At 44.1% G+C, this 27,207-nt stretch overlaps 1 protein-coding gene across 1 annotated transcript in view; it reads right to left on the bottom strand.

Moving 5' to 3' along the window:
* Positions 1-14,751, bottom strand: part of LONP2 (lon peptidase 2, peroxisomal) — a 90,934-nt gene extending 76,183 nt beyond the window's left edge. The window contains 3 exon segments of the mRNA XM_073603900.1: positions 6,027-6,168; positions 12,643-12,979; positions 14,718-14,751. Of these exon segments, the coding sequence (XP_073460001.1) occupies positions 6,027-6,168; positions 12,643-12,979; positions 14,718-14,751 (513 nt within the window).
* Between the last annotated feature and the right edge of the window lie 12,456 nt (positions 14,752-27,207).

The raw sequence follows: 27,207 nt of genomic DNA, 5'->3' as shown, positions 1-27,207 counted from the left end.
CCCGTTAAAAATCGCAGATCACCGCCATTACTAGTATAAAAAAACAAAACAAAAAAAAAAAAAACCACAAAAAAATTCCATAAAAATATCCCATAGTTTGTAGAGTTTGCGCAAACCATTCAATATACGCTTACTGGCATTTTTATTACCAAAAATATGTAACAGAATACATATTGGCCTAAATTGATAAAGAAATTCGATTTTTTTTTTACATTTTTTGAATTGGATATGTTTTATAGCAGAAAGTAAAAAATAGGGTTTTTTTTCAAAATTGTCTGGCTTTTTTTGTTTATAATTGCAAAAAACTAAAAACCGCAGGAGGTGATCAAATACCACCAAAAGAAAGCTCTGTTTGTAGGATAAAAAGGACATCAATTTTATTTGTGTACAGCGTTGGACGCCCGCGCAATTGCCAAAGTAACGCAGTGCCGTGTCGCAATAAATGGCCTGGTCATGAAGGGGGGGGGGGGGTAAACCTTCCTGGGACTGAAGTGGTTAATGAACTTGTTCCTAGTGAACACTGCAGACCACATTCCTCAATATAAATGCCCAGCCCACAAAATAACCGCCCTGGTGACAGGTACAATATTACTCCCCATCTTCATTAAAAGTCTGTGACCCTTTTCTGTGCCGACGCATTGAGCCAACTTGGAAAGTATGTTCACCCTAAAAAAGGAGCCTTTGTATTTTTATCCCGATCTCGTTTACAAAAGCCCTCCGTGTTTTTTTTTTATTTCCCCCAGCACAGAACAAATTGTTACTAAATGAACATATTTATCTGTTATTCTAACACCTCATCATTTTCTTATGCTTTATGACCGCTCTTAAAAAAAAATTCAGTCATAAAATTAAAAATTTTTTAACCAGCCATTTTTTCAAAAACAACTCTCTAATGAAACCAATGTGGATTTTGGCAGACAAAGCTTGTTTTTTTTTATGTTTTGTGTCCGTTTTAAAAGTTGCACAAGAAAAAAAAAAAAAAAAAAAAAAGGGAAAAAAGTAAATAAAATAATCCTTCCTTTCGCCAGCAGGTGCAGAACTGTTGTAGGTCGATATTTCAGGTCGCCTTGTGAGCGGCGTGTAAGTAAAACCCTAAACCAAAACCTTCCGCACATAAAGAATTCCTTATTATGTGTCCTGGGAGACATTATTAGGGCTGCTTAAGGATGTAAAATGCATCAGCAGGTATAAGATGGGGCGCAGCTGTCTACAGCGAGATAAAAAAAAAAAAAAAAAAGAAAAACAGTCAACAGAAGAGAAACAAAAGGAATATTTAAAGGGAAAGCCGAATCAAAACGTATTTCTTCAGATTTCTCTTTCAAAATTTAATGGTGGTGAGCACAAAGCCTACGCTCACAATGTACCAACCCCAGTCCTTCATCCCAACCAAATGATGTAGAGCCCATGTAGTGAGACATCAATATTAAAAATCCTCATTCTTTAGGTTCTGTACCCATTAACCTAGATTTACAGTGACGGTGAACCTTGGCACCTCAGATGTTTTGGAACTACATTTCCCATGATGCTCATACACTCTGCAGCGTAGTTGAGCATCATGGGAAATGTAGTTTCAAAACATCTGGGGTGCCAAGGTTCACCATCACTGTCCTAGAACATATTCCTAATGCTGGCTAAGTGATGTCATGTTCCCTCTGAAGAGCGCATTAATGGCACGATTCAGCAAAACATGCTGCATAGCATTCCCTTTAGTATGAGCATATAATATCTGTGCTAAAATTCACACAAGTGACAGAATTTACAAATAATGACAAAGTATCCTTTGTTCTTATTAGTGCTGCAGGATCTGAAAATATTGGAGCTGTGCTCAAATAGGCAAGCAGAGGGGCTAAGGAGTAAAAAGGTCATTTGATTTTAACCACTTGCCTACTGGGCACTTTCACCCTCCCTTCCTGCCCAGGCCAATTTTCAGCTTTCAGCGCCGTCACACTTTGAATGACAATTGTGCGGTCATGCAACACTGAACCCAAACTAAATTTTTTAAAATTTTTTGGGAGACAAATAGAGCTTTCTTTTGGTGGTATCACCACTGGGTTTTTTATTTTTTGCTAAACAAATGAAAAAAAGACAAAAAGTGGTTTTGGTTATAAAATGTTGTAAATACCGTATTTATTGGCGCATAACACACACCTTTTCCCCCTGAAAATAGGGGGCAAATCACGGGTGCGTGTTATACGCCGATACTGTACCTCGGAGGGGGGGCGAGCGCCGCCGGAATTCACAGAGCCATCATCTCCCATTTACTCAGGTCTAACTCAGCTCTCACGTCACACACAGTCCCGCCTCCGCCACCGGCATTGGTCCAGTGTTCTGTCTATCACAGGAGCTAGTCCAATGCCGATGGTGGAGGAGGGACTGTGTGTGTGGGACTGCCAAGTGAGAGCCGAGTAAACAGGAGATGACGGCTTGGTGACTTCCTGCACTGTTCAGGCTGCATTGATAAAAGATGGTGAGGCTGCAGATGAGCATTGAGGCTAAAAATGGGCATTGATGACATGGGCTGCAGATGGGCATTGATCAGGCTGCATTGATGAGATGGGCTGGAGATGGGCATTGATCAGGCTGCATTGAGGCTGCAGATGGGCATTGTTCAGACTGCATTGATGGGAGATGAAAAATACAAATAAATAAATACGGTAAGTCATTTTATTCCTTCACTGATGTGCGCTGATAAGGCGGCACAGGTTGGCAGCACTGGTGGGCAAAGATTGGCAGCACTGGTGGGCACTGTTGAGGCTGCACAGATCATCAGGAGACTGATGATCAGTGGCCTTAATTGTCAGTGCAGATGTCCCCTGTGTGGATTTGACGGTTTTCGGCTCTCCTCTCCTCACGCGCTGTCAGCATGAGGGGAGGATTGCTGATAACCGGCAAATCCTGTTTACATCCGTGATCAGCTGTGATTGGACGCAGCTGTTCACATGGTAAAAAGCCTCAGTGATTGGCTCTTCACCTTGTTTACAGATCACGGCCAATATGCGCCGCAGGGGGCGCGCAAGGCAGCGCGAGCATGGGGTCATATAACGACCTTCCAGCAAAATGCTGCCGCACTGAAGCCGTCATTCAGGTATAGCGCGATCGCGAAGGGGTTAAGGTGCTTGCAGCTCAACACTTGCAGTTTTCTATTGAAGGAAAAGACATCTAGCGCCAACAAGTAAAACATTAAAAGAGGCTCATCTGTATGCTGGTGGGGCCTCTCCGTTCATTCTCACGGACATCGCTCTGCGTCCAGGGGCCACAGGTGTAGTGATGTGTGGACTTGATGGCATCCCAGGAAACAGGAAGAACCACAAAAGTGGATGTGACGTCACCGGAGAAGAATAGACGGCCAGGAAGCACTGGAAGAGATGGGCTTCCTGGAATAGGCTGGCTGCGCAATCGGAGCATCAGCTCCTTCTCAAGGCCTCAGCAGTGGTGGGATAGTTTTCTATTAATGCCCCCCTCCACAAGGGGTGGGCTCTGTTGGGATCTGGGTGCTCAGCAGGGAATCTGTCCACTGATCTCCGCTAAACGGGCGGATGGGCTGGTCTGTGTCCGCTCATACAGAGCGGACACAGACACGGCCTGCCCTCCTCTATTGGGCGGTCGAATGTGCACGGACCGTCTGTCCATTTACACCCAATTGCGATCTGATCTGATCTACTAGGTACGGATCCCCCATCCATCTGTTTTTAGTGGATAGAATCGAATTTGATGTAGGTGGGTGTAAAAAGACATACAGGAGGCAAGAGAGTACAATTGGGTCTGCCTAAAAAAATAAACAGGTGGACCTGATAGGTCTGCTAGTGTGAGAGGGGCCTTACGCTGTTGTGCGTCTATGGTAGCGCAGCAGGAGGGCTTTGCTTCGTGTCAGAGCTGCCTGACTGGTGAACAGTGACTGGTGGGAGAGTGATCAAGACGCAGCAAGAGAGGTGAAGGAAGCATAGATCCACAGAATGAATAAATGTGAGGCAGGGAGATCCTTCCACGGCAGGTTTCCAGGTACAGTCTCCTCTCCAGCAAGGAGAACAGTGAACAGCACAGTAGTTACATCACCAAATCTCACTCCAAACCAGCCAAGACTAGCAGTCAGAAGATGATCTCTCACTGTCAATATACAGCTATGAGTAACATTTAAAGTTTCCTTAACTCTTAAGTTCAGATTCACTTTAAAGGGCAGCTGGGGGAAATCCTAAAGTAGAATTTCACCTTTGGTACAAGATACGTTTCACCTGTTTTTAGGGTGGAACATGTAACACGTTCCTGCAACTCTCCCACCTGTTACCCTCCCTTCCCTGCGCCATTCGCAATTGCACAGCATACCTTTATCTTCTGTGGACAGTGTAAACCATGGCGCCCCCCATCTCTTTGGTTTTGACTGACAGTGGCTTTCCCTCCAGCCTTCCTGATAACACACATGGCTGATTCTACTGCTTTTAACACCTTGCCAACAGCAGAACCAGCCAGCAGAGGCTTATTACTTCAATGGAATTGCTTCCACAGAAGCCTAAATAGTGCCAAAATCCCTCTGCCTAGTGAGGGGGTACCATCTTGCTCATTTGGCTAGCAAGGGAGTGACTCCATTAAAACAAAGTAAAGGGTTTATTTGCAATCCTGTCACTAGCTTGTTGTTGCCAGCAACAGGATTATTTGTCTGACATGGCTCTAAGTGACTCCTCCGAATCACAAGACACAGGAATCCTCTAGCCCTCATTATCTAGAGTGGTGGTCTCTAAAAACTGTGGCCCAGGGGCCGGATGCAGCCATTCGCTTTTATCGGGGCCCTTGGAGCACCATTCCTCTCACTGATGCCAATGATGGGGCACCAATCCTCCCAATGACATGAACAAGGGAGCACTATTCCTGCCACAGATTGCAACAATGGGGCACCATTCCTCCCAATGACACCAACAATTGGACACTATTCCTCCCATTATAACCAATGATGGGGTATTACTTACTCCCAGTGACGGAAGGGCATTCCCTACTCCCACCAGCCACAGTCTGGCCCCCCTAAAGCATGAAGGACAGAAAACAGGCCCTTTGTTTTGAGAGTTTGGAGACCCCTGATCTAGAGGATTACCCATAGAACATAAAAAGAACTTAAAGTGATTGTAAACGATCACCTTGTAAAACAACCCATTCAGTTTTAAATGAAAAATTTATGTATAGATATTAAAAAATAAAATAAAGTTATAAATACCTTTCCACCCCCCCCCCCCCCTTTTTTTTTTAGAAGTGATCACATTCCCTCTGTTCTCAGCTGCATAAGAGCTGGGGGGAGGAGCAACACAAGCACACTGAGCTTCCCAGTGAATGGCTGTGCATCGGAGGCGTGTCAGGACAAGTCTGATCATTGGAGAGTACACCAATTTCCTAGCATAGCTAGAGAACTGACCACAGTATGCTCTCCTGCTTAGTGTGGTCAGTTTTTAATAGGAAAGCAGAGGGACTGGCAGGAACACCAGGGATTTCACATAAAGGATGCAATACAAAGAGAACAGGATACTTTCTCATATAAGTACATGATACAGCAGACACATATCAGGAATATGAAGTGTTAGGGTAACAAATGCTTTAAGCCAGTGACAACAAAAGTAAATTGAAGTTTAGAATGTTATTACCATTGCAGTATTGGAGACGGGGACCATGACAGCACATAGACCAGGCAATGGATTGAACTCTGTCCCACTCCACTACAAACAAATCCGTTTTAGCTAGAGAGGTTTTCACACGCTACACCGAAATCCTTTAGGCTGCTTGTGAAACACTTGTAGTGCATAGCTAAAGCAAATAGTAGAACTAAAGAACCAAATTTTGCTTTACAGTAAAAGATTGGCGCTGTGAATATATTCAGATTGTGGTATTTGTTTATACATTGCATATGAATTGTTTAACTCATATGAGATTTACTGAGCTAGCGTTAGAAATTTCTTATCTGGAATTTTATCGTGCATGATCTTCCACATTACGTAATACCAGAAAGGGATGATGTTGCAGTTTTAGATATATCGGTGCAGGTAATTTACCTCCAATAGTGCAGCTGCTGGGTCCCCCTGCAGGCTTTTCCCCAGCTTGTCCACTTCATCTAGGAGGAACACCGGGTTATTCACGCCGACAATCTTCAGTCCATTTATTATACGGCCAGGCATGCTGCCCACATAGGTACGTCTGTAATACACATGACACCAGCTAAATAATACATACTCTGTATAAGGTTATTAATATGTTCAATAAACCTGTGTATAATACATATCTGAGATATCATCTACACTACATGGCCAAAATGTTTATGGACACCTGGCCACCACATCAAGCTTACTGGACATCCCATTTAAAACCATGTTGTGACAGAGTGAGACCCTGTCACTGTGAAAATGGAGGAGAATATGACATAGGATTCGCATGGAGGGTTAATGTGAGGTTCCACACTATTGTTTCCGAGTGGAGAAAGTTGTGTTTTTGGTTTTCTCAGGATTCTGTAGCTCTGGATCGCAAATTTTCAATCCTTTGTCGAGGTTTTATCAGGTGCCTGTCTGAGTACACAGGTGTGCAGGGTCATTATATACACTCAAGCCTGAGGATAGCTCAGAGCTACCAGCCCGGAGACAGAAGGTCCAACACGGGTCAGAGGAGCCTCATCCACGAGGTCCCACACAGGGGTCAGAGGAGCCTCATCCAGGAGGTCCCACACAGGGGTCAGAGGAGCCTCATCCAGGAGGTCCCACACAGGGGTCAGAGGAGCCTCATCCAGGAGGTCCCACACAGGGTTCAGAGGAGCCTCCTCCAGGTGGTCTCACACAGGGTTCAGAGGAGCCTCATCCAGGAGGTCTCACACAGGGGTCAGAGGAGCCTCATCCAGGAGGTCTCACACAGGGGTCAGAGGAGCCTCATCCAGGAGGTCTCACACAGGGGTCAGAGGAGCCTCATCCAGGAGGTCTCACACAGGGGTCAGAGGAGCCTCATCCAGGAGGTCTCACACAGGGGTCAGAGGAGCCTCATCCAGGAGGTCTCACACAGGGGTCAAAGGAGCCTCATCCAGGAGGTCTCACACAGGGGTCAGAGGAGCCTCATCCAGGAGGTCTCACACAGGGGTCAAAGGAGCCTCATCCAGGAGGTCTCACACAGGGGTCAAAGGAGCCTCATCCAGGAGCCAAGAGACAGGAGGAGGTCCCAACTAGGGGTCAGAGGTGCCCCAGCCAGGAGCCAAGAGACAGGAGGTCTCACACAGGGGGTCAGAAGAGCCCAAACCAAGAAACAGGTGGTCTCACACAGGAGTTAGAGGAGCCCCAGCCAAGAGACAGGAGGTCTCAAACAGGGGTTAGAGGAGAGCCAACCAGGAGCCAAGAGACAGGAGGTCTCACACAGGGGTCAGAAGTGCCCCAGCCAGGAGCCAAGAGGTCCCACACAGGGGTCATAGGTGCCCTAGCCAGGAGTCAGGTGGTCCAGGAGCCAGGTGGGTTCCTATCAGGGTGTCAGGAGAACCCCAATCAGAAGCTAAGATTGGGCTGTGCAGCAGGGCGGTAAAACTGATCTGATGCTTTCACAAGCCTGTAATGGCTTGTTTACGTGAGACCGTAGCCGGAAGTGACAAAATCCTCGTTGCTTTTAGTTTCTGACATCACACAGTGGTAGGAACAACATCCGCTACTCTCCCTATGCCCCAGGAACCAAATGCCGCCAGCCGCATGGGAGAGGCCGGTAAAAGGATTACTCTTACTTTTAGGCCCAGATTCACACTGATGCATTGTGATTTTGTTCCGTTTTTTTGTCCTTTTTTGAGGTGCGATTTTACCGCGAATTTCAGGAGTTGGACATAGCTGTGATTGATGTTCTAGCCAATGGAATCATAATGTAAAAAAAAAAAAAGGTGTTAACTTCCTGGTTTTTGTGGAGAGTAGTGTGGTGGAATTCGCACATATGTGAACCATCAATGCGATTCAAGAACGATTTACATTGATGTCTATGGAGACTAAATTCGCAACGCAGGAAACTCGCACAAGACCCTTTATTTAATCGCATTCGTAGAGGAATCGCAACGCATGTATGTGAACGACTGTCATTGAAAACAATGACATGCGAATTTAAAGTGTTTTTGACGCATCGCATTCGTCATGAACTCACATCAGTGTGAACCGGGCCTTAGTGAAATCGCTGGCAGAAAAAAAAAAAAAAGATAAGATATCTCGATTACTGGTGCAGCTGCAGTGATGATCGCGATATCACCCATTATTTCCAAAGATGTTTATAAACATATGGCCGACGGGAAGTGGTTAAAACTAATAGGAAGTCCAAGAAGATCAGCAGTAGCAGGAGCAGTGGTGGCCCGTCCATAGGGGGTGCAGCTCCATGGAACGCACGGCCCGAGCGGAGCTGCCTGTAAGGTAAGTGAGGCTCAGGGCTGCATTAGATGGGGCTCAGCGAGGCTGCATTTGATGGGGCACAGCGAGGCTGCATTTGATGGGGCACAGTGAGGTTGCATTTGATGGGGCACAGCGAGGTTGCATTTGATGGGGCACAGCGAGGTTGCATTTGATGGGGCACAGCGAGGTTGCATTTGATGGGGCACAGCGAGGTTGCATTTGATGGGGCACAGTGGCAGAGTTTGATAGCGCACAGTGGCAGCGTTTAATAGGGCACAGTGAGGCTGCAATTGATGGGGTTTTTTTTTTCAGAATATTTCAGGTTTGTTTGCACCCCCCTAAAATTTTGAGCACCAGTCGCCACTGACCAGGAGGTATAGCATAAAGATCTGACCACTGGAGTTTCCAAGAGATAATAATAAGCCACGGAATTACTGCGCCATTTTTTCCCCTAAAACTTGCACTGGGAAAAATTAAAAACAGACTGCATGGACACTACAGTCAATGGCTCCATTTTCTTTTTTTTTTGGAAAGGATATTATTTTGTTAGTTTTTTGTTCAGATGAAAAGCCAATGTTTTCCCAGCCGTGCTCCAGAGGTATTGGCATTGCGTACCAAGCTTGGATCAGACTGTTGTCTCTACACACGCCATCTTGGATCTGCGGTCTTTGGATGAAACAAGCCCAATCAGGTGAATTTTCTTATCTGGTGTAACATGCAGAAGTATAGCGGTGTACCGGCTGATGTATGTGTACACATATCCATAAACTAGATGGTTTGTTGGATTCATCTTTATCTACAGTCATACTTCTGTAACTACGTGAAAATTCCTCACATGAAAAATGGCCAAAATCTCCTCTCAGCTCACCACGAATGTTTATTTTTCAAACCACGAGGCCAGAACAAGTTACTATAAACTTGTAATAAATCAAGTTCTCGTGCCAAGATGGCTAGAGAGGGTAGGTGTTTAAAGGGGAACACTAGGAAACATGTAAACCGTGAAGGGTTTGGCTATCTCAGGGAGATACTACACGGTCAGATAGTTGAACAAGGTTTTCTTTAAACCTGCATTGTAAAAGAATTCCTTTTAGCCATACATTCACAGGCCACTTTACTAGGTACACCTTGCTAGTAACGGGTTGGACCCCCCTTTTGCCTTCAGAACTGCTTTCATCCTTCGTGGCATAGATTCAACAAGGAGTTGGAAACATTCCTAAGAGATTTTGGTCCATAGTGACATGATAATATCACACAGTTGCTGCAGATTTGTCAGCTGCACATCCGTGACGCCAATCTCCCATTCCACCACATCTCAAAGGTGCTCTATTGGATTGAGATGTGGTGAGTGTGGAGGCCATTGGAGTACAGTGACCTCATTGTCCAGTGGTGAGATGATTGGAGCTTTGTGACATGGTGCATTATCCTGCTGGAAGAAGCCATCAGAAGATGGGGACACTGTAGTCATAAAGGGATGGACATGGTCAGCAACAATACTCAGGTAGGCTGCGACATTTAATTGGTACTAAGGGGCCCAGAGTGTGCCAAGAAAATATCCCCCACACCATTACACCCCCACCACCAGCCTGAACCGGTGATACAAGGCAGGATGGATCCATGCTTTCATGTTGTTTACACCAAATTCTAACCCCACCATCTGAATGTCGCAACTGAAATGAAGACTCAGACCAGGCAACGTTTTTCCAATCTTCTATTGTCCAATTTTGGTGAGCCTGTGCGAATTTTAGCCTCAGTTTCCTGTTCTTAGCCGACAGCTTTTCGTCCACACAACTCCCGCTCACTGGATATTTTCTCTTTTTCGGACCATTCTCTGTAAACCCGAGAGATGGTTGTGTGTGGAAATCCCAGTAGACCTAAGTTTTTAAAAAAACTGGTGATCAGCTCGTCTGGCACCAACAACCATGCCACGCTCAAAGTCACTTAAATCCCTTTTCTTCTCCATTCTGATGTTCAATTTGAACTTCAGCAAGTCACCTTCACCACGTCTAGATGCCTAAATGCATTGAGCTGCTGCCATGTGATTGGCTGGTTAGCAATTTGTGTTATCAAGCAATTGAACAGGTGTACCCAATAAAGTGGCTGGTGAGCGTATTAAGCAGGCCTTACTGGTACTTCTAAGTGGAGAATAAAAGTCTGCAAAAAAAATAAAAACAAATGCAGCCACTGCATCCAAGGACTGGACAGCTAGAAAATATCTTTTTTTCTTTTAGGATTTTGATGGGGTTGATTTTACACATATACTGTCTGTACAGCAATGGAACAACAAGGACATGACCCTCCTGGAAAGGGGCAGCGCCATATCTTGCGTACACGGAGTCTGCAATATAAAGACGGGTCTAATAAAAGGAAGGCGTACACCGAATCTTGTGCAGCTTCACAGTGAATTGGTCTGTTGTAGTTTTATTACAGAACAGACGACTATTCATAAGTCTAAATAGGCTCATGTGATCATCATCAGAGTATCAGGGTCCAAAAAAAAAAAAAAAAAAAAAAAGGATTAAAAAAAAAAAAAACTGAATTTGAGACTTTTAGGGAAAAAAAATGACATTTAAATATTATATTTTTCACGTAGCGCCTTCAGCTTTGTAAAGTGCGATGTGGTGCGATCACCTGCAGTGTGGTGCCATCCATGTCTTTTTTTCCCCTCCTTGTACATCGCACCAGCATTGTGCCCATTTGGTGACTGGCATTGATGTTGTTGAGTTGCTGATGAGTGTATACTGAAGGTGGGGTAATCTCCAGGCTGTCAAAATACAAAGGCTCAGTTTGGGAGGCATTGCCCCCCCTCATTCACAGGACCGCCAATAAGGGGGTACCACCGGTCCCCATCAATTTAACAGGGAGGCCCAGGAGCTTTACGATTCATTATAAAGGTACAGACAGTTTTTAAAGCTTCACCGCAGCTTCCAATTATCCATGACTAAAAGTTACATTTACCTGGGCCCCATCAGTTCATCAGATGGTAGCAGATAGGGAACTTTTTTTTTTTTTTTTTTTTTATTCCTGAAGGAAGGCAGATAAACACACTTAGTGACTGCCTGTAGAGGATCAGCCATCTTTGAGGTGGAGGGCGCCGCGCAGGGATCCAGGCAGCGGCCGGTGCACAGTACATTTTTCTGTATAAGGGGTACGGCCAGTACAATAAGACACAACCCTGGAAGCAAGAAAAAAAAGAATCCCCCTTCATTGGGACTTTGTAGGCAGAAACCACACATATGAATTAGGAAATGTAATTTATTGGGTATACATAAAATCATTCGATCATGTGATGACTGATTGTTAAAAGGACATAGGAAAAAATACTACAGAAATATACAAAAAAAGGACAGAGAAAAGACAAAAAACACGACAGGTTACATGATATGCATGACAAAAAGATAGTGGTTACTCTCCGGTGTAATAGTGATCTCCGGTACCCGATGCGTTTCTGGTTCAAGCACCTTCGTCAGGGGTATTTAATAAGAGTATATGCAGTCATAATTTTGTCTTACATGTGAAATGTTCCACCATATAAACTCAGAAAAAATGGATGAAGCACTGCCAGCTGGGGGTGTCATTAGATGCCCCTCCAAGAGCACCAATAATACACGATAATATCAGAAAAAAATGGGGATTTGCCTGGTGATCGCAAGGAGTTATATGGCGGATTGCCAAACAAGGTCTGTAAACTTTAAGTAATAGCACTATCCAAAGCCTTAAATATGGCTCCTGATCCGTATATAGCAGCAACACATTCCAAATCCTTAAGTATTAGACCTCCCTATAGATAAGGAACCCTCTGTCTATGTGTCACCCTGCTCTGCAGTGCTCTGCAGTACCCTGGAAGCATGCCCATTATAATATAGCTAGGAGCCAGCCCACAGCACCTCTACTGTGTGATCATCATTAGGATGATCATCAGAGCAGAGCCGAGTGTAATTTGAGACCAGAGTGGAGGGAAAGGACATACCTCCCTACGCAGTCTCATAGGGAAACATGCACAGCTGAGGCGGTTAGCCACCTTCTGTGTAGGGGGGGGGGCGTGAGGCAATCTTGTGAGATTCTGTGGTGTTTGGATAACCTGTCAGAATTACTTATGCAGCTAGGGAGGAGAGAGGAAAGAAAAAAAAAAAAACAAAAAAAAAAAATTGTGGATTGTGGCAACTACACATTATAGAGGGATGTGCTCTGCTCATTTTTCATTTCAGAAGTTTACAACCACTTTATTAAAAAATGTGATGATTGCAGAAGATCAGAGACCCGTACCTGCAGCCAATCTCCTTACCTGTGTCCACGGATATCAGACTGATCACACACTCCACCCAACGCAATCCTATGGAACTCTCTGCCCAAAGTCTTAGCAATGGACCTTCCTACACTGGTTTTGCCCACACCGGGGGGTCCAACGAAGCAGAGGATAGGGCCCTTGAGGTTGTTTTTTAATTGACGTACAGCCAGATATTCTAGAACTCTTTTTTTCAGCTTTGCCATGGCATAGTGATCGTTATCCAGTAGAATCCGAGCAGCGCGGATATCTAAGCGATCTGCAACAGATTTATACAGAGATGTTAAAATTGGATTGCACGGGCAAATTACAGTTTTGAACAAAAATAAATCAAGACCTTTACATGCGAGAAGAATGATTTTAAAATGAATAATTTATGAGGCTGACCTTTCCTTTAATAAATTGAAAACACGGAGTCTATTCTTCCGTGCAAACTATTTTTCCAACACAAAAGGAGTCAATTTATACACAACTTTTACACATTCTTCTAATTGGATTCTATTGAAAAGATGTGTGAATCCTGGGTGAAAGTTGTGTAAAAATATTTATAAAACACACTCCAGTGTGCGTTTTTTTAAAAGGCAACATATGAGCAGTTTGCTATGGACGATGTCATGGCGCCACCAGTCATGGTAATTAAACAAAATAGTAGGAAACATTTTTTGAAGGCAGAAAAAATGTTCATATAGATTTTAAAAAGAGAAGTGTGGAAATCAAAAATAACAAATATAAAATACTTACCTAGATGGCTGCAGCATTGGAACAATGTCCCCTGCTGGCTCTACACTGAGAACTGAGTGATCAAAGGCTGCTGATCGCTCGGTTCTCAGGTTCACTGTCAGTCACCACTCTCTCTCTGCTCTGCTGAAGCCAACAGCCATCAAAAGAAAGGAAAAAAAAAAAAAAAAAGGGCAGTCTGCCAAGAATCATAACATTCTTTAGCAGTGGAACTTAAGTATAAACATTGTAACGATTTGTCCTTTAGCTCAAAAGAATACACTCTGGTGTGTAAATGAGGGAAGTTTTACTACTTAATCACTAATAAACCTTTTTCTGACATTTGTTGGTTTCAAGTTAAAATCACTTTTTTTGCTAGAAAATTACTTAGAACTCCCAAACACATTATATATATATATATATTTTTTTTTTTTTTTTTAATTTTTTTTTTAAGTAGAGAATAAAATGGTGGTTGTTGCAATATTTTATGTCGCACTGTATTTGCGCAGCAGTTGTTCAAATGCAATTTTTGGGGAAAAAAAATTACACCTTAACCACTTCAATACCGGGCGCTTATGCCCCTTCCTGCCCAGGACGATTTTCAGCTTTCCGCTCTGTCACACTTTGAATGACAATTGCGCGGTCATGCTACACTGTACTCAAAGTAAATTTTTATAATTTTTATCATTTTCTTCCCACAAATAGAGCTTTTTTTGGTGGTATTTGATCACCTCTGTGGTATTTATTTTTTGCTAAACAAACTAAAAAAGACCGAAATGTTTGAAAAAAAATTTTTTTTAAGTTTCCGTCATAAATTTTTGTTTTCCCCTTCACTGACGGGCACTGATGAGGCGGCAATGATGGGCACTGATGAGTTGGCACTGATGAGGAGGCACTGATATGTAGAATTTATGGGCACTAATATGCAGCACTTATGGGCACCAATAGGCGGCACTGACATGCAGTACTGATGGGCACTGATAGGTGGCAACGATATGCAGCACTGATGGACACTGACTGGTGGCAGTGATGGGTGGTAGTGACAGGTGTTACTGCTGGGCAGTGATTGGCACTATGGTGGGCACTGGCAGAATTTATTGTTTTTAAATTGTTGGGCACTGGTTGGCAGGTGACTTGTACATTTGAATGTGCTGATAATCTGCACAGACCCCCCCCCTCTGACAAGGAGAGCTGCCGATCGGCTCTCCCTGTCAGCGCGAACCGAGGAATGCCGTTTACCGGCACTTCCTGGTTCACGCTGTGATTGGTCACAGCTGATCAGGTGGTAAGAAGCCTCTAACAGAGGCTTTTTATCACGATCGGAGATGAGGGGTGTCAGACTGACACGCCGGACTCACGATTGCTGCTTTGCGCGCCCCCACAGGACGTCATATGACGCCCAGTCAGGATAACAGAACCACTTCCTGGCTGTCATTCTGCATATGGCCGGCGGGAAGTGGTTAATGAATTAAATAAAAAAAAGAAAAAAAAACATTTTTTTGTATAATGTGAAAGACTTAGGCCGTGAGAATCATGATCTTTTTATTCTAAGCAAAAAAATTTGGATTCTCATTTTGGCCAGAATCGCGCAGCTCTACTGGCTGTATATATATATATATATATATGACAGCACAAAGGTGGGTCTTATTACATGCAGTCACACATATATGTACTGTACCTGGTTTGTGCTGACAGCACGCTCAATCATGCCCCCCCCCCCCCCAGTGCTATTGGTTGTTTCGCACACACGAAGGTGCTGGGTGTAATCCTAGGATCTGACCTCTCCTTCAGCCCCCACAACCAATCACTGGCTACATCTTGCCACCTTAACCTCCGCAACATGTCCAGAATTTGCCCCTTCCTGACTAACGACACCACAAAGCAACTTATCCACTCCTTGGTTATTTACCACCTCAACGACTACTGCAACTCCCTTACCTTTACACTCCCTTTTACTGCAACTCCCTTACCTTTACACAGGCTATCCCACCTTCAGTCTATTATGGCTTACAAACCGGTCGGTGACTGCTGCCCTTCTCTGCCAATCCTTTCACTGGCTTCCCCTACCCCACCGTATAAAATTCAAAATACTAACCATCCACAACATCGCCCCCCAGCTACATCACCAACCTCATCTACAGGTATCGGCCAAATTGTCCCCTCCGCTTCTCCCTGTAAAGACCTCCTGCTCTCTAGCTCCCTAGCTTACCTCCTCCCCTGCTCGTCTCCTGGACTTCTCCAGAGTCTCTCCCATCCTCTGAAACTCCCTGCCCCGGTATGTCTGGTCAGCCCCCTACCCTGCCCGCCTTTTGGCGATCCCTGAAAACTAATTTATTCAGGGAAGCCTACCCCACCTCCTCCTAAGAACCGTACTCGAGCCACCTCCATCAGATCACCCCCCACAACTATTACTTTTTGTACCCTCTCCCCCTCCCTTTAGATTGTAAGCTCCACAAGCAGGGCCTGCCTGTCCCTTCTGTATAATTGTACTGTCATTGTAGAACGATGTGTAAACTGTTGGCGCTATATACCGTATTTATCGGCGTACAACACGCACATTCATTTTAAGAGGGGAGTTACAGGGGAAAAAAATTAAATGTTAAATAAGGAACTTGGAAGCAAAATAAGGGTCAGTGCCCATCTGCAGCCTCACCATTGACATCAGCAGCCTCACCATTGCCCATCAATGCAGCAGCCTCGCCATTGCCCATCAATGCAGCAGCCTCGCCATTGCCCATCAATGCAGCAGCCTCGCCATTGCCCAACAATGCAGCAGCCTCGCCATTGCCCATCAATGCAGCAGCCTCGCCATTGCCCATCAATGCAGCAGCCTCGCCATTGCCATCAATGCAGCCTCAATGCCCATCAGCAGCCTAGAGGGGACAGAGAGGGGGGTGGGACGAGCACCGACAGATTACATACAGTGAGAATCTCCTATGATAGACAAAACAGTGGTCCAATGGCATCCCAGGAAACGGGACTTCCCATTACCGAGGCCAAGTAAACAGGAGATTCTCACTGTATGTAATCTGACGGCGCTCGTCCCGCCCCCCTCCCTGTCCCCTCCGAGGAAGCTAAAATTGAAGTATCGGCGTATAACGCGCATGCGCTATTTACACCTGATTTTCATAGGGAAAAAGTGAGAGTGTTATACACCAATAAATACAGTAAATCCTGTATAAATACTAATAAACCAGCCATTAGTGTCCCAGCATCATGACACACACAAAAAAAAAGTGTCCCCCACCGCCACAAACCTGGCAGTTTCTATCCTTTCCACACTCCATCCAAAAAAAGAAAAAAATGCTGGCTGAAGTTCCGTTTTAGCTCCTGTATATTAGCTTCATCATTTGGTAAAAAAAAAAAAAAAAATAGTATTTGGAATGCAAGCCTGGTTCCTTTTAGCACTGGGATTTGGGTCAAGCAGGATGTTGGCTTGTTTTTCAAGCTGCTCCCGCGGGAATACAGCGAAGAAGCTGAATTTAATTTATCCTCTAAATCTTTTTTTTCATGTATTTTTTTTTAAATTATAATGAACAAAGTAAAAACAACTCCTTTGATCTTTTAAAAGTGTGCAGATTAAAGAAATCCTCTTGTGAAGGGGCCGTTTCACAGGCAGAACAATGGAGTTCATGACACAATGTTTAGGTGTGGAGATTATTCCATCCTCGCATTAAAGAGACACCCACCTTTGGGACTACGAAGCTCACCCTTGGAAGTGGCATTATTTGGAGCGTGCAATTTGGGGTCTTGAAAGCAATGTATGGATTTGCCTCATGATCCCTTAATGAGCCCATACAAATGCTGCTCTTAAAGCCCTAGTTCACCAATGCCCACCATTAACCGGTGACATATTTGCTGTGCATCCCACATCTCCTCAATTATATTTAATTGCCATTCTATCCGTTTTCTTGAAAGAGGTAAACCCAAATTGCTAACATTTCAGAAAAGCTTTAACACTTATTTTCAGAACCCATTCGCACTTGTGTATTGTGGCACAGTGGGCATTACTGCAACACATCTGCTCTACGTGCCGTGCATTGCAGTGCCATTCATTGCAAACTGCAGGGGGTTGCATTACTTTTAAGGGAATGCAAAACTGCTTTGAAGTGGAAAAAAAAAAAAAAAAAAAAAAAAAAAAAAGGAGGTCTCTTAAGCCAGCCGCCCGCCGAAAGTAGATTTACTGCAGATGGGCGGCACAGGCCGGCTGGGTAGCGTACCTGTGTGTCATCACCTGTCTTCCAGGTTTGGACACAGCACGCGCTTGGCAGCAAATTTCAGCCAATGATTTTATCTGAAACCTGCTGAACGACTGTGTCCAATCACACAGAACTGTGTGTGCAGTGAACAGCGATCTGGCTGATTCTTCTCCCTGAAAAGCAGGGAGAAAAAACAGCCAGATTAGTAAGTCAAAGCTCTCAGACTTTCCCTCACGGAGCTCTGCAGATTGTAATTTCAGCTCTCCACACCCTTTTTTCTGACGTGTCAGACAAGCTGTATAAGAAGAGAAGAGAGTTCTACAGATAAACAGGTATAACATATGTAGGAGGATTTGTTTAATCTCTGTGTATCACCTGAGGCCAGTCACTTCACTGGATTAATGTAAGGCCCCTTTCACACGAGGCGGACTCCGTTTCTACGGAGCCCGCCACGGTCCTCCGGCTCAGCGGGAGATCTGTCCGTTGATCTCCGCTGAGCCAGCAGATGACAGGTCCCTCTCTGCTCACTGAGCGGGGAGGGGCTTGTCAGGCGCCGCTGCCGCCTATGGAGGGATCGGATGAAAATGGACAGCATGTCCGTTTTCATCAGATCTCACCCGATCCGATAGCCATCCGTCTGCTTTTAGCGGATCGGACATGTCTTCGCTGACATCTGACACTCCATAGACTAACATGGATCGCCCGTTCAGGTCCGCTGTCAAAACTGACAGGTGGACCTGAATGGTCCGATCGTGTGAAAGGGGCCTAAGAGTTTACAACCATTTTAACCATGTGCCCACTGGGGACTTAAACCCCCTTCCTAACCAGACCAATTTTCAGCTTTCAGTGCTCTCGCATTTTGAATGACAATTACTCAGTCATGTAACACTGTAACCATATGAAATTTTGTTCTTTTTTTCACAGAAATAAATGAAAAAAGACCAAACATTTTGTAAAAAAAAAAAAAAAATTCTTCATATATTTTGGCCAAAATTTATACTGCTACATATATTTGGTAAAAATAACCCAAATCAGTGTAAATTATTTGTGAAAGTTAAACCCCTTTCACACTGAAAGCGCCCGGGCGTCGGTGGTAAAGGGGCGCTATTTTTAGCGCCACTATACCGTAGTTTTAGCGGCACTATTCGGCCGCTAGCGGGTCGGTTTTAACCCCCCTCTAGCTGGCGAAAAGGGGTTAAATCCGCCTGCAAAACGCTTTGCTGGCGGTATGGCGGCGCTGCCCCACTGTTTTCAATGGGCAAGAGTGGTGTATTAACAGCTGCAAAGAAGCTGCTGGCAGGATTTTTTGTGACGCCCTGCCAGCACAGCACCCCAGTGTGAAAGCACTCCGGCTTTCACACTGGGTTTGCAGCTGAGGCTTTTTTCAGGCACTAGGCAGGCGCTATTTTTAGCGCCTGCCTAAAAATGAACAGGGTGAACAGGGTTTTATAGAGTCTACAAGCTACGGTGCCAATTATTTTGAAAATTGATCACACCTGATGTACTGACGGCCTATGTCATTTCTTGAGACACTAACAAGCCAGGAAAGTACAAATACCCCCCCAAAGTGACCCCTTTTTGGAGAGTAGCCAGTCCAAGGTATTTAGTAAGAGGCATGGTGAGTTTTTTTAGTTTTTTTCTCACAATTCTTTGCAAAATTAAGATTTTTAATTTTTTTACAAAATTGTTTTACTAACAGGTTATTTCACACAGCATATGCATACCACAAATTACACCCCAAAATACATTCTGCTACTCCTCCTGTGTATGGCGATACAGTGCGGCTCCTTCTGCTTGATTCCGAGCATACGTGAACTTTTGCACGACGGACTTGTGTGCACACGATCGGACTTTCCGACAACAAAGTTTTGTTGGCAGAAAATTTGAGAACCTGCTAGCAAACATTTGTTGGCGGAAAGTCAGAGAGCAAATGTTCGATGGAGCGTACACGCGGTCGGACTTTCCGACAACAAGCTCACATCCAATAATTCCGCAATATAGAATGCATGAAGGTAAAAAACCTTCAGCTTTTAGAACCACTTTAAGCAAAACGAGAGAGAAGAGCTTCAGAAAGCACATATCCAAAGAATTACATACATAGTAGGTAAGGTTGAATAAAGACAATAGTCCATCCAGTTCAACCTGTGTAGGTGAACATGAATATCTAAAGCAAAGCAGGAAGATCCTGCATTACTGCTCCTCAGTTACAGCTTCCTCTTCAGCATGGAGAACAGTGAGCAGCACAGTAGAGCATCACCAAATCCCACAAGACTAGCAGTAAGGGGCAGCAGTGCCTTATATGATCTCACACATATACATCCATAGGGCTGCAGATTAAGAGTGAATGGGTACAAGACATTCAAGACAAAAAAAGTAGATTATTCAGGCTACCGCCTAGTCACACGGACATGTCTAGATGGTCTATGCAACATGGAAGACCCTACGGTTTTGAGCTTAGGTCTACTTTAGGCAAGGCAGGTACACTTTTGAGATTTAAAATGCGGTTGCAGCACAGTTTCACGCCTGCCGCCGCCGATAACGCAGCGTTCTATTTTCGCCGTGATCCGTGTCACCCGGCTGGAATGTCAGGCATCCCCTGGGAATGGAGCCTTGTTTTGTTCAGTCAAGCGGAGTGGAATCAGACTCTCTACGCTGCTAAAGGTTACTCCAAGCTGTACGAAAACAATTAGCTGGCTTGCCACCAAGTTCTTGTCTTTCCGCTGTTCTTTGTTTTATTTTCTTTTTCCTGAAATCACGATGGCGAAACAGACCTCCATGAAAAAAAAAAAAAAAAACACATCGGAGGGTCTGGGAATGTTTTCTTTATGATCGGAAACTTTTCACCAATTGTGCAGATAAGGGCTGTACAATCATAAGCAGAATAAAAAGAAAAGAAAAAGAAAAGAAAAAAAAAAACCACAAGAGATATCTCTCAACTATTTAGGTTTTAACTCAATTGAAGTTACATGTCTTTCTACTCTTTATAGTTCTTTAGCACCATGTTATCGTTTTGAACCAATGTTCACCTGAAAATGCCCTAAGTTATTATATTGCCCTTTTCCAGCCCTCCCACTCCAGCGCTCTATGCTGGCAGAGGTTAGTTTCCTCACCCAGGCTTGAGCAAAAGGGGGTGGGGTGTCCGACAAGCCCTGTTAGATTATAGAGTGCATAGGACAGTTTAGCACACAGCTACTAAAGTAGGAATGTGGAAGTTATAATAAAAAACAAAACAAAAATATAGGAAATTACAATGTTTGGCTGACTGAATATCTACGATGCTAGTTAAAGCCTCTCTCTGGGCAAAATATGAATGGTCCAAATCATTTGGTGGAGGGGGGATTATGGTGTGGGGGTTGTTTTTCAGGGTTTGGGCTTGGCCCCTTAGTTCCAGTGAAGGGAAATCTTAAGGCGTCAGCATACCAAGACATTTTGGACAATTTCATGCTCTTACCTTTGTGGGAACAGTTTGGTGATGGTCCCTTCCTGTTCCAACATGACTGCGCACCAGTGCACAAAGCAAGGTCTATAAAGACATGGATGAGCGAGTTTGGGGTGAAGGAACTTGACAAGACATACCAAATGTCTTAGTATGCTGACGCCTTAAGAGTTCCCTTCACTGGAACTAAGGGGCCAAGCCCAACCCCTGAAAAACAATCACCACACCATAATCCTCCTCCACCAAATGATTTGGATCATTGCGCAAAGAAAGGCCCATAAAGACATGGATGAGCGAGTTTGGGGTGAAGGAACTTGACAAGCCGTACCAGGGGTCAAGCCCAACCCCTGAAAAACAACCCCCCACTATAATTCTCCCTCCACCAAATGATTTGGATCATTGCGCAAAGCAAGGCCCATAAAGACATGGATGAGCGAGTTTGGGGTGAAAGAACTTGACAAGACATACCAAATGTCTTAGTATGCTGACGCCTTAAGAGTTCCCTTCACTGGAACTAAGGGGCCAAGCCCAACCCCTGAAAAACAATCACCACACCATAATCCTCCTCCACCAAATGATTTGGGTCATTGCGCAAAGAAAGGCCCATAAAGACATGGATGAGCGAGTTTGGGCCAGGCCTTCTAGTCCAACATCCATGCCTGACCTCACAAATGTGCTTCTGGTAGAATAGTCAAACATTCCCATAGACCAGTGTTTGTTTCTCAACGCCAGTCCTCAAGGTGCCTCAACAGGTCATGTTTTCAGGATTTCCCTCAGATGGAATTGCTGTGGTAATTACTAAGGCAGAGAAACTGATCAAATAACCTGTGTAAAATAATGGAAAGCTCGAAACCATGACCCGTTTGGGTGCCTTTATGACCGGAGTTGGGAAACGCTGCCATAGACACACTCCTAAACCTGGACCTGGACGGTCTTCCCAGAAGAGTTGAAGCTGGTATAGCTGCAAAGGGTGGACCAACTCAATATTGAACCCTATGGACTAAGACTGGGATGCCATTAAAGTTCATGTGCGTGTAAAGGCGGGTGTCCCAATAATTTTGGCAAAAAAACGGTATATGACAACTCAGGAGTTGCAAGCCTCAATGGCCAAGACTGGGGAGACTATGCATAGCACTGCTGTTGTCCAGGTGCTTCACCAGTTGCAGGGAGAGTGGCACAAGCAAGCCACGCTTAATTAAAACCCATAATTATCTTCGCCTACAGTTTCTAGAAGGCCCACCTGTGATACTCCGAAATCAGCTGGTAGGAATTTCGGTGAACTGACGAGAATAAATTGAGCTTTGTTCTTTTCGTGTGAAACGCGTCAACTGATCATCATTGCAATTTTGTCTTGAAAATAAAGAAATTTCTACAGCATCTACATCTACAGTGTGCGATCAAGCTTTTCTTCTCTTCTTAATAAAATTGAGCTGTCTGGTACAAGCCAAACATTGCACATTATCATAAAATGTACCAAACCCAACCGTGAAGCATGGTGGTGGTAGCATCATGTGATGGGGAAGTTACTTAGCAACCTGGAAGGATGAGGATACAGCAAAATACAAAAAGGAAATCGTGATGCGGTCTGCAAGAAACCTGAGCCAAGAAAGATTTGGTAAGGTGCGTTTGTTTCCGACACCAAAGGCCGTCAACCTAAAACTGTCCTCTTCCCCAGTGGAAGGAGCCCAGCAAAACGATTGCACTGGAACTATAAATAGGCAAAAATCTATCAGAAGTGCTACTTTTAAAATGTAAAAGACATGAAATATCAGTTTGATCCTTTCATAAATAGTTCCCGTAGGCTGTATTCCTGGAATGAGTAGGAACCCCCTCATAGAGATATGACCCGAGGTTACATGCTGCTACCGCTGGACACAAAACAGGCTACACACGGCCTTGTGACTTGTCATCCTCCCACAGTCACAACCAGCTCAGGAATCTGCAGGGGGACACAGCTACACAATATACAATTACAGAGTGTAGCATGTCACAAATACTTGCTGAATACACAAGAACAACATTTAGCTTTTGGTAAATGGATAGCAGGCCATTAAGGGACGACCAATACGTCTTTGAAAACATTCTTCTTTTAAGAAAAGCAAGGAGCTATCTATATTCGTTTGCTACATAAATCAGACTTTGCTTCCTGCCGATCCCCTTCCTGAGGGAGAACAATGGACTCTTTGCAGCCTCTAATGATGTCAAACACCCACAATGCACCTGGCAGCTAGAGGCCGTGTCATTTTCCTCTGAGCGATTTTTTTCTCCTTTTTTTTTATGGCAAAGGACAGTTACTTGGGTCGGCCACACGCGGCGCAAATTTCTTTCCTGCAACCACAGGTTGCAGGAAAGAAATTTGCTTGATTCCACCATCAACACAGTGTTGTGGGAATCCCTCCTGCCGAGTATTCTCCCAGCGGGTGGGGTGGGGGGAGCCGTCCCAGCCGGGAAAAGACAGCGATTATTGTTAGCGGCTAGAGCAGCTGCTAGCGTTAATCGCAGGTAAAATCCAGCATGCTGGCTGCACCCAAGTTGATCGATCAGCTTGGTACATTCAACCTGCCCATACATTGTTCAAATCTTGGCCGGTTCGGGAGATTCGAAACGTCTATGGCCGGCCTTACTCAAAATTTTACATAGCTGTATATTGTGAAATGCGAGGAATTAAGGCAGACATGAAATTACCAAGAGGTCCACTTTAACCATCCAATGTTAAAGTGATTGTAAACCCTTCCATAGTCCTAGTGAAGTGACTTGTCTCAGGTGATACACAGAGATGGACAAAAAAAAAAAAAATACTCCTACATAAGTTGCACCTGTTTATCTGCTGCTTCTTGCCTCTGTTTTCTGACCACTCACACCTTTATAAATTCTGCTATATGAACAGATGTAGAGGCGAGAAGCAGCAGATAAACAGGTGCAACTTATGTAGGAGGATTTTTTTCAATCTGCAGCTTTCTGCCTTTACATCTGTTCAAATAGCAGAATTTAAAAAGCTTGTCTGAGTGGTCAGAAAGCAGGACGTGGTGAGATCAGAGTTCTCCTAACTTCAGCTCCCCACCCCATGCTTTCTGACCACTCAGACAAGCTTTATAAATTCTGCTATATGAATAGATGTAAAGGCGGAAAGCTGCAGATTGAAAAAAATCCTCCCACATAAGTTGCACCTGTTTATCTGCTGCTTCTTGCCTCTACATCTGTTCATATAGCAGAATTTATAAAGGTTGTGTGAGTGGTCAGAAAGCAGGGTGTGGTGAGCTCGGAGTTCTCCTAACTTCAGCTCCCCACCCTATGCTTTCTGACCACTCAGACAAGCTTTATAAATTCTGCTATATGAACAGATGTAGAGGTGAGAAGCAGCAGATAAACAGGTGCAACTTATGTAGGATGATTTTTTTCAATCTGCAGCTTTCCGCCTGTTCAAAGAGCAGAATTTATAAAGCTTGTCTGAGTGGTCAGAAAGCACGGGGTGGGGAGCTGAAGTTACACAATGCAGAGCTCTGTAAGAAGAACTCCGAGAGCTCACCACACCCTGCTTTCTGACCACTCAGACAAGCTTTATAAATTCTGCTCTTTGAACAGATGTAGAGGGGAGAAGCTGCAGATAAACAGGTACAACTTATGTAGAAGGGAGGGAAGGGACACAACCCCCTTTACACAGAACACAGGAACAGAACGGAGGCTGTCAATCAAAGGCTGTGTGCTGGAGCTCCCTCTCGTCACCTTTTTTCTATGGTGTCAGGAAAACTTGTCAGAAGGGATTCATGCAGATAGCAGAGGAAGGAGGCAGCAGACAGAAATGACACTTAGTGCTCTGGAGTGAGGCAAGTACACACTATAGAGAGGTTTTTATTACAAATTATGTGAGCAGACTGCAGTTTCTCTTTAATAAGTTATGGTAAATGTAAAAAAAAAAAAGAAAGAAAATTGGGTTATGTATTTTTTTTGCATTAAACCCCTAAAATTGCATTTGAAAAACCGCTGCGCAAATACAGTGCAACATAAAATATTGCAAAACCCACCAATTTATTCTCTAGGGCAGGGGTCCCCAACCACCGGGCCGTGGCCCACTACTGGGCTGTGGCCTCTATGCAGCCGGCATAAGAGAGCCGCGTGGATCAAAGAGGCAGGCGGATGAGAGAAGCGGGCTGGCGGGCCTCTTTAATGTCGGAGCTGCGTCGGGGAGCAGAGAGATGACATCATCTCTCACTGCCCGCCCCTCATCACCGCTCTCCTGCCCTCACTCAGAAACTACCACTGCACAGAGGCCTGCCTCTGTGCTAAACGGACCAGTGCTGCCACCAATCCAGTGACAATCTACAACTAGTGGCACTGGCATGCGACATGGCAAGTGATATTTCTCATCTGGTGGCAGGCAGCGTGGAAAGTAATATACCTCACTGGATCACTGCTCTAAGGCCTCTGCTTTAAAAAAAAAATAAAAATAAAAAAAATAATAAAACTATAATGTTTGAGGGTTCCAAGTAATTTTCTAGCAAAAGAAAAATAAAGAAAAACAGATTTTCACATGTATACAAAAAGTGCCAGAAAATGCCTGGTCTGCAAAGAATGCATTAAAGTAAAAAAGGTTTAGGCTTTATAACCACTTCAGGCTCCGTTCACATCTAGGCGTTGCTATTTCACAGGCGTTTTTGCAGAGTTTTGCAGCGTTTTTTCTTTTGTACAGGCGGTTTCAAGGTTAAAAGGTCACCAATGTAAAAGCAATAAAAACGCCTGGAAACTGCCAAAAAAAAGAAGCTCATGTACTTTTTGGAACGACGGGCGTTTTGCTTCAGGCGACAGAATGCTCAGATGTGAACAGGAGCCATTGAAATGAATGGGATTTGTCTTGTTGGGCGTGTTTAGAGCCGAGGCTTACAGCAGAAAAACGACCAAAAACACCAAGGTGTGAACAGAGCCTTAAAAAGATGCAGCTTCCGAGGACGTCATCCTAGCTTCCGAGTCACTGACAAAAAAAAAAAAAAAAAATTCTGCAAGGTGGAAGAGTTCATTATCTGGACATGAGATTATTTCGTACTGATCACAGATAAGAAAAAAAAAGGAAAGGACGGGGGTGTAGTACAGTAATGATATGGAATGATGGCTTCCATTGGTGTGTGACAATGACCAGGATGGGCAGATCACTCCCCACTCCCTGTACCTGACATTAGCCCACCTATGAGTACCATTTCCCATACAATCAGTTCTGGATGGGAAAGTTCTAGGCCCAGCCTGGGGCTTTCCGCACCTCTCATTTTCATCAGCTACAAAACAAAGGTCTTAAAAAATAAAAATCACAAGTACTCTGGTTATAATCCAAGTTTCATGATGGTTTATGGAAACAGGAAGGACAATATCCTGCATGAAAGTCTGATCTGTGTGAACCAACATTTACTACATTGGCTGCTGCCTGTTATGACAACCTGGGAAACCTGCTGCCCCCCTCTGGCTGCCAGGAAAATGAGATGTTTGAAGCTGCTATATAGAGCATGCTGGGATGTGTAGTTCCTCAAAGACCAGAGGTCAAAGGGCATGCATAACTTTCCCCCAAAAGGCATTCAGATGCACGTAACCCCCAACATTTTTTATTCCACATGTTCACCTTACTATATGAATTTTTTTTTTAATTTATATTTTTGCGAATCGATTTTAGAATTTCTCGCTTAACCACTTCAGCCGCGGAAGGATTTACCCCCATTCGTGACCAGGCCATTTTTTGCGATACGGCACTGCGTTATTTTAACTGACAACACTGTACCCAAAAAAAAAAAAAAAAAAATGTATGTCCTTTTTTTCCCCCACAAATAGAGCTTTCTTTTGGTGGTATTTGATCACCTCTGCGGTTTTTATTTTTTGCGCTATAAACAAAAAAAAAAAAAAAGACAATGTAAAAAAAAGAAACAATATTTTTTACTTTCTGCTAAAAAAAAAAAAAAAAAAAAAAAAAAAAAAAAAGACCCATGAAACAAATGTAAAAAAAAAAAAGCCGTCTTTGTTCAGAACCATAGGGTTATATCGCCCCCTACAGGAGTAGGACACTAGGTAGAGAAAAGACTTGGCTAAGCCCATGGGCAGTCCTGGGTGATATACACCCCCCTCTCTCTTATTTTTTGCGCTATAAACAAAACAAGGCCGACAATTTTTGAAAAAAAAAAAAAAACACAAAAACACAATATTTTTTACTTTCTGCTATAAAACATATCCAATAAAAAA

The sequence above is a fragment of the Aquarana catesbeiana genome, linkage group LG11 (assembly GCF_042186555.1).
Source record: "Aquarana catesbeiana isolate 2022-GZ linkage group LG11, ASM4218655v1, whole genome shotgun sequence".
In the NCBI taxonomy this organism is placed as follows: Eukaryota; Metazoa; Chordata; class Amphibia; order Anura; family Ranidae; genus Aquarana; species Aquarana catesbeiana.
This window is presented reverse-complemented; position numbering and strand designations above follow the sequence as displayed.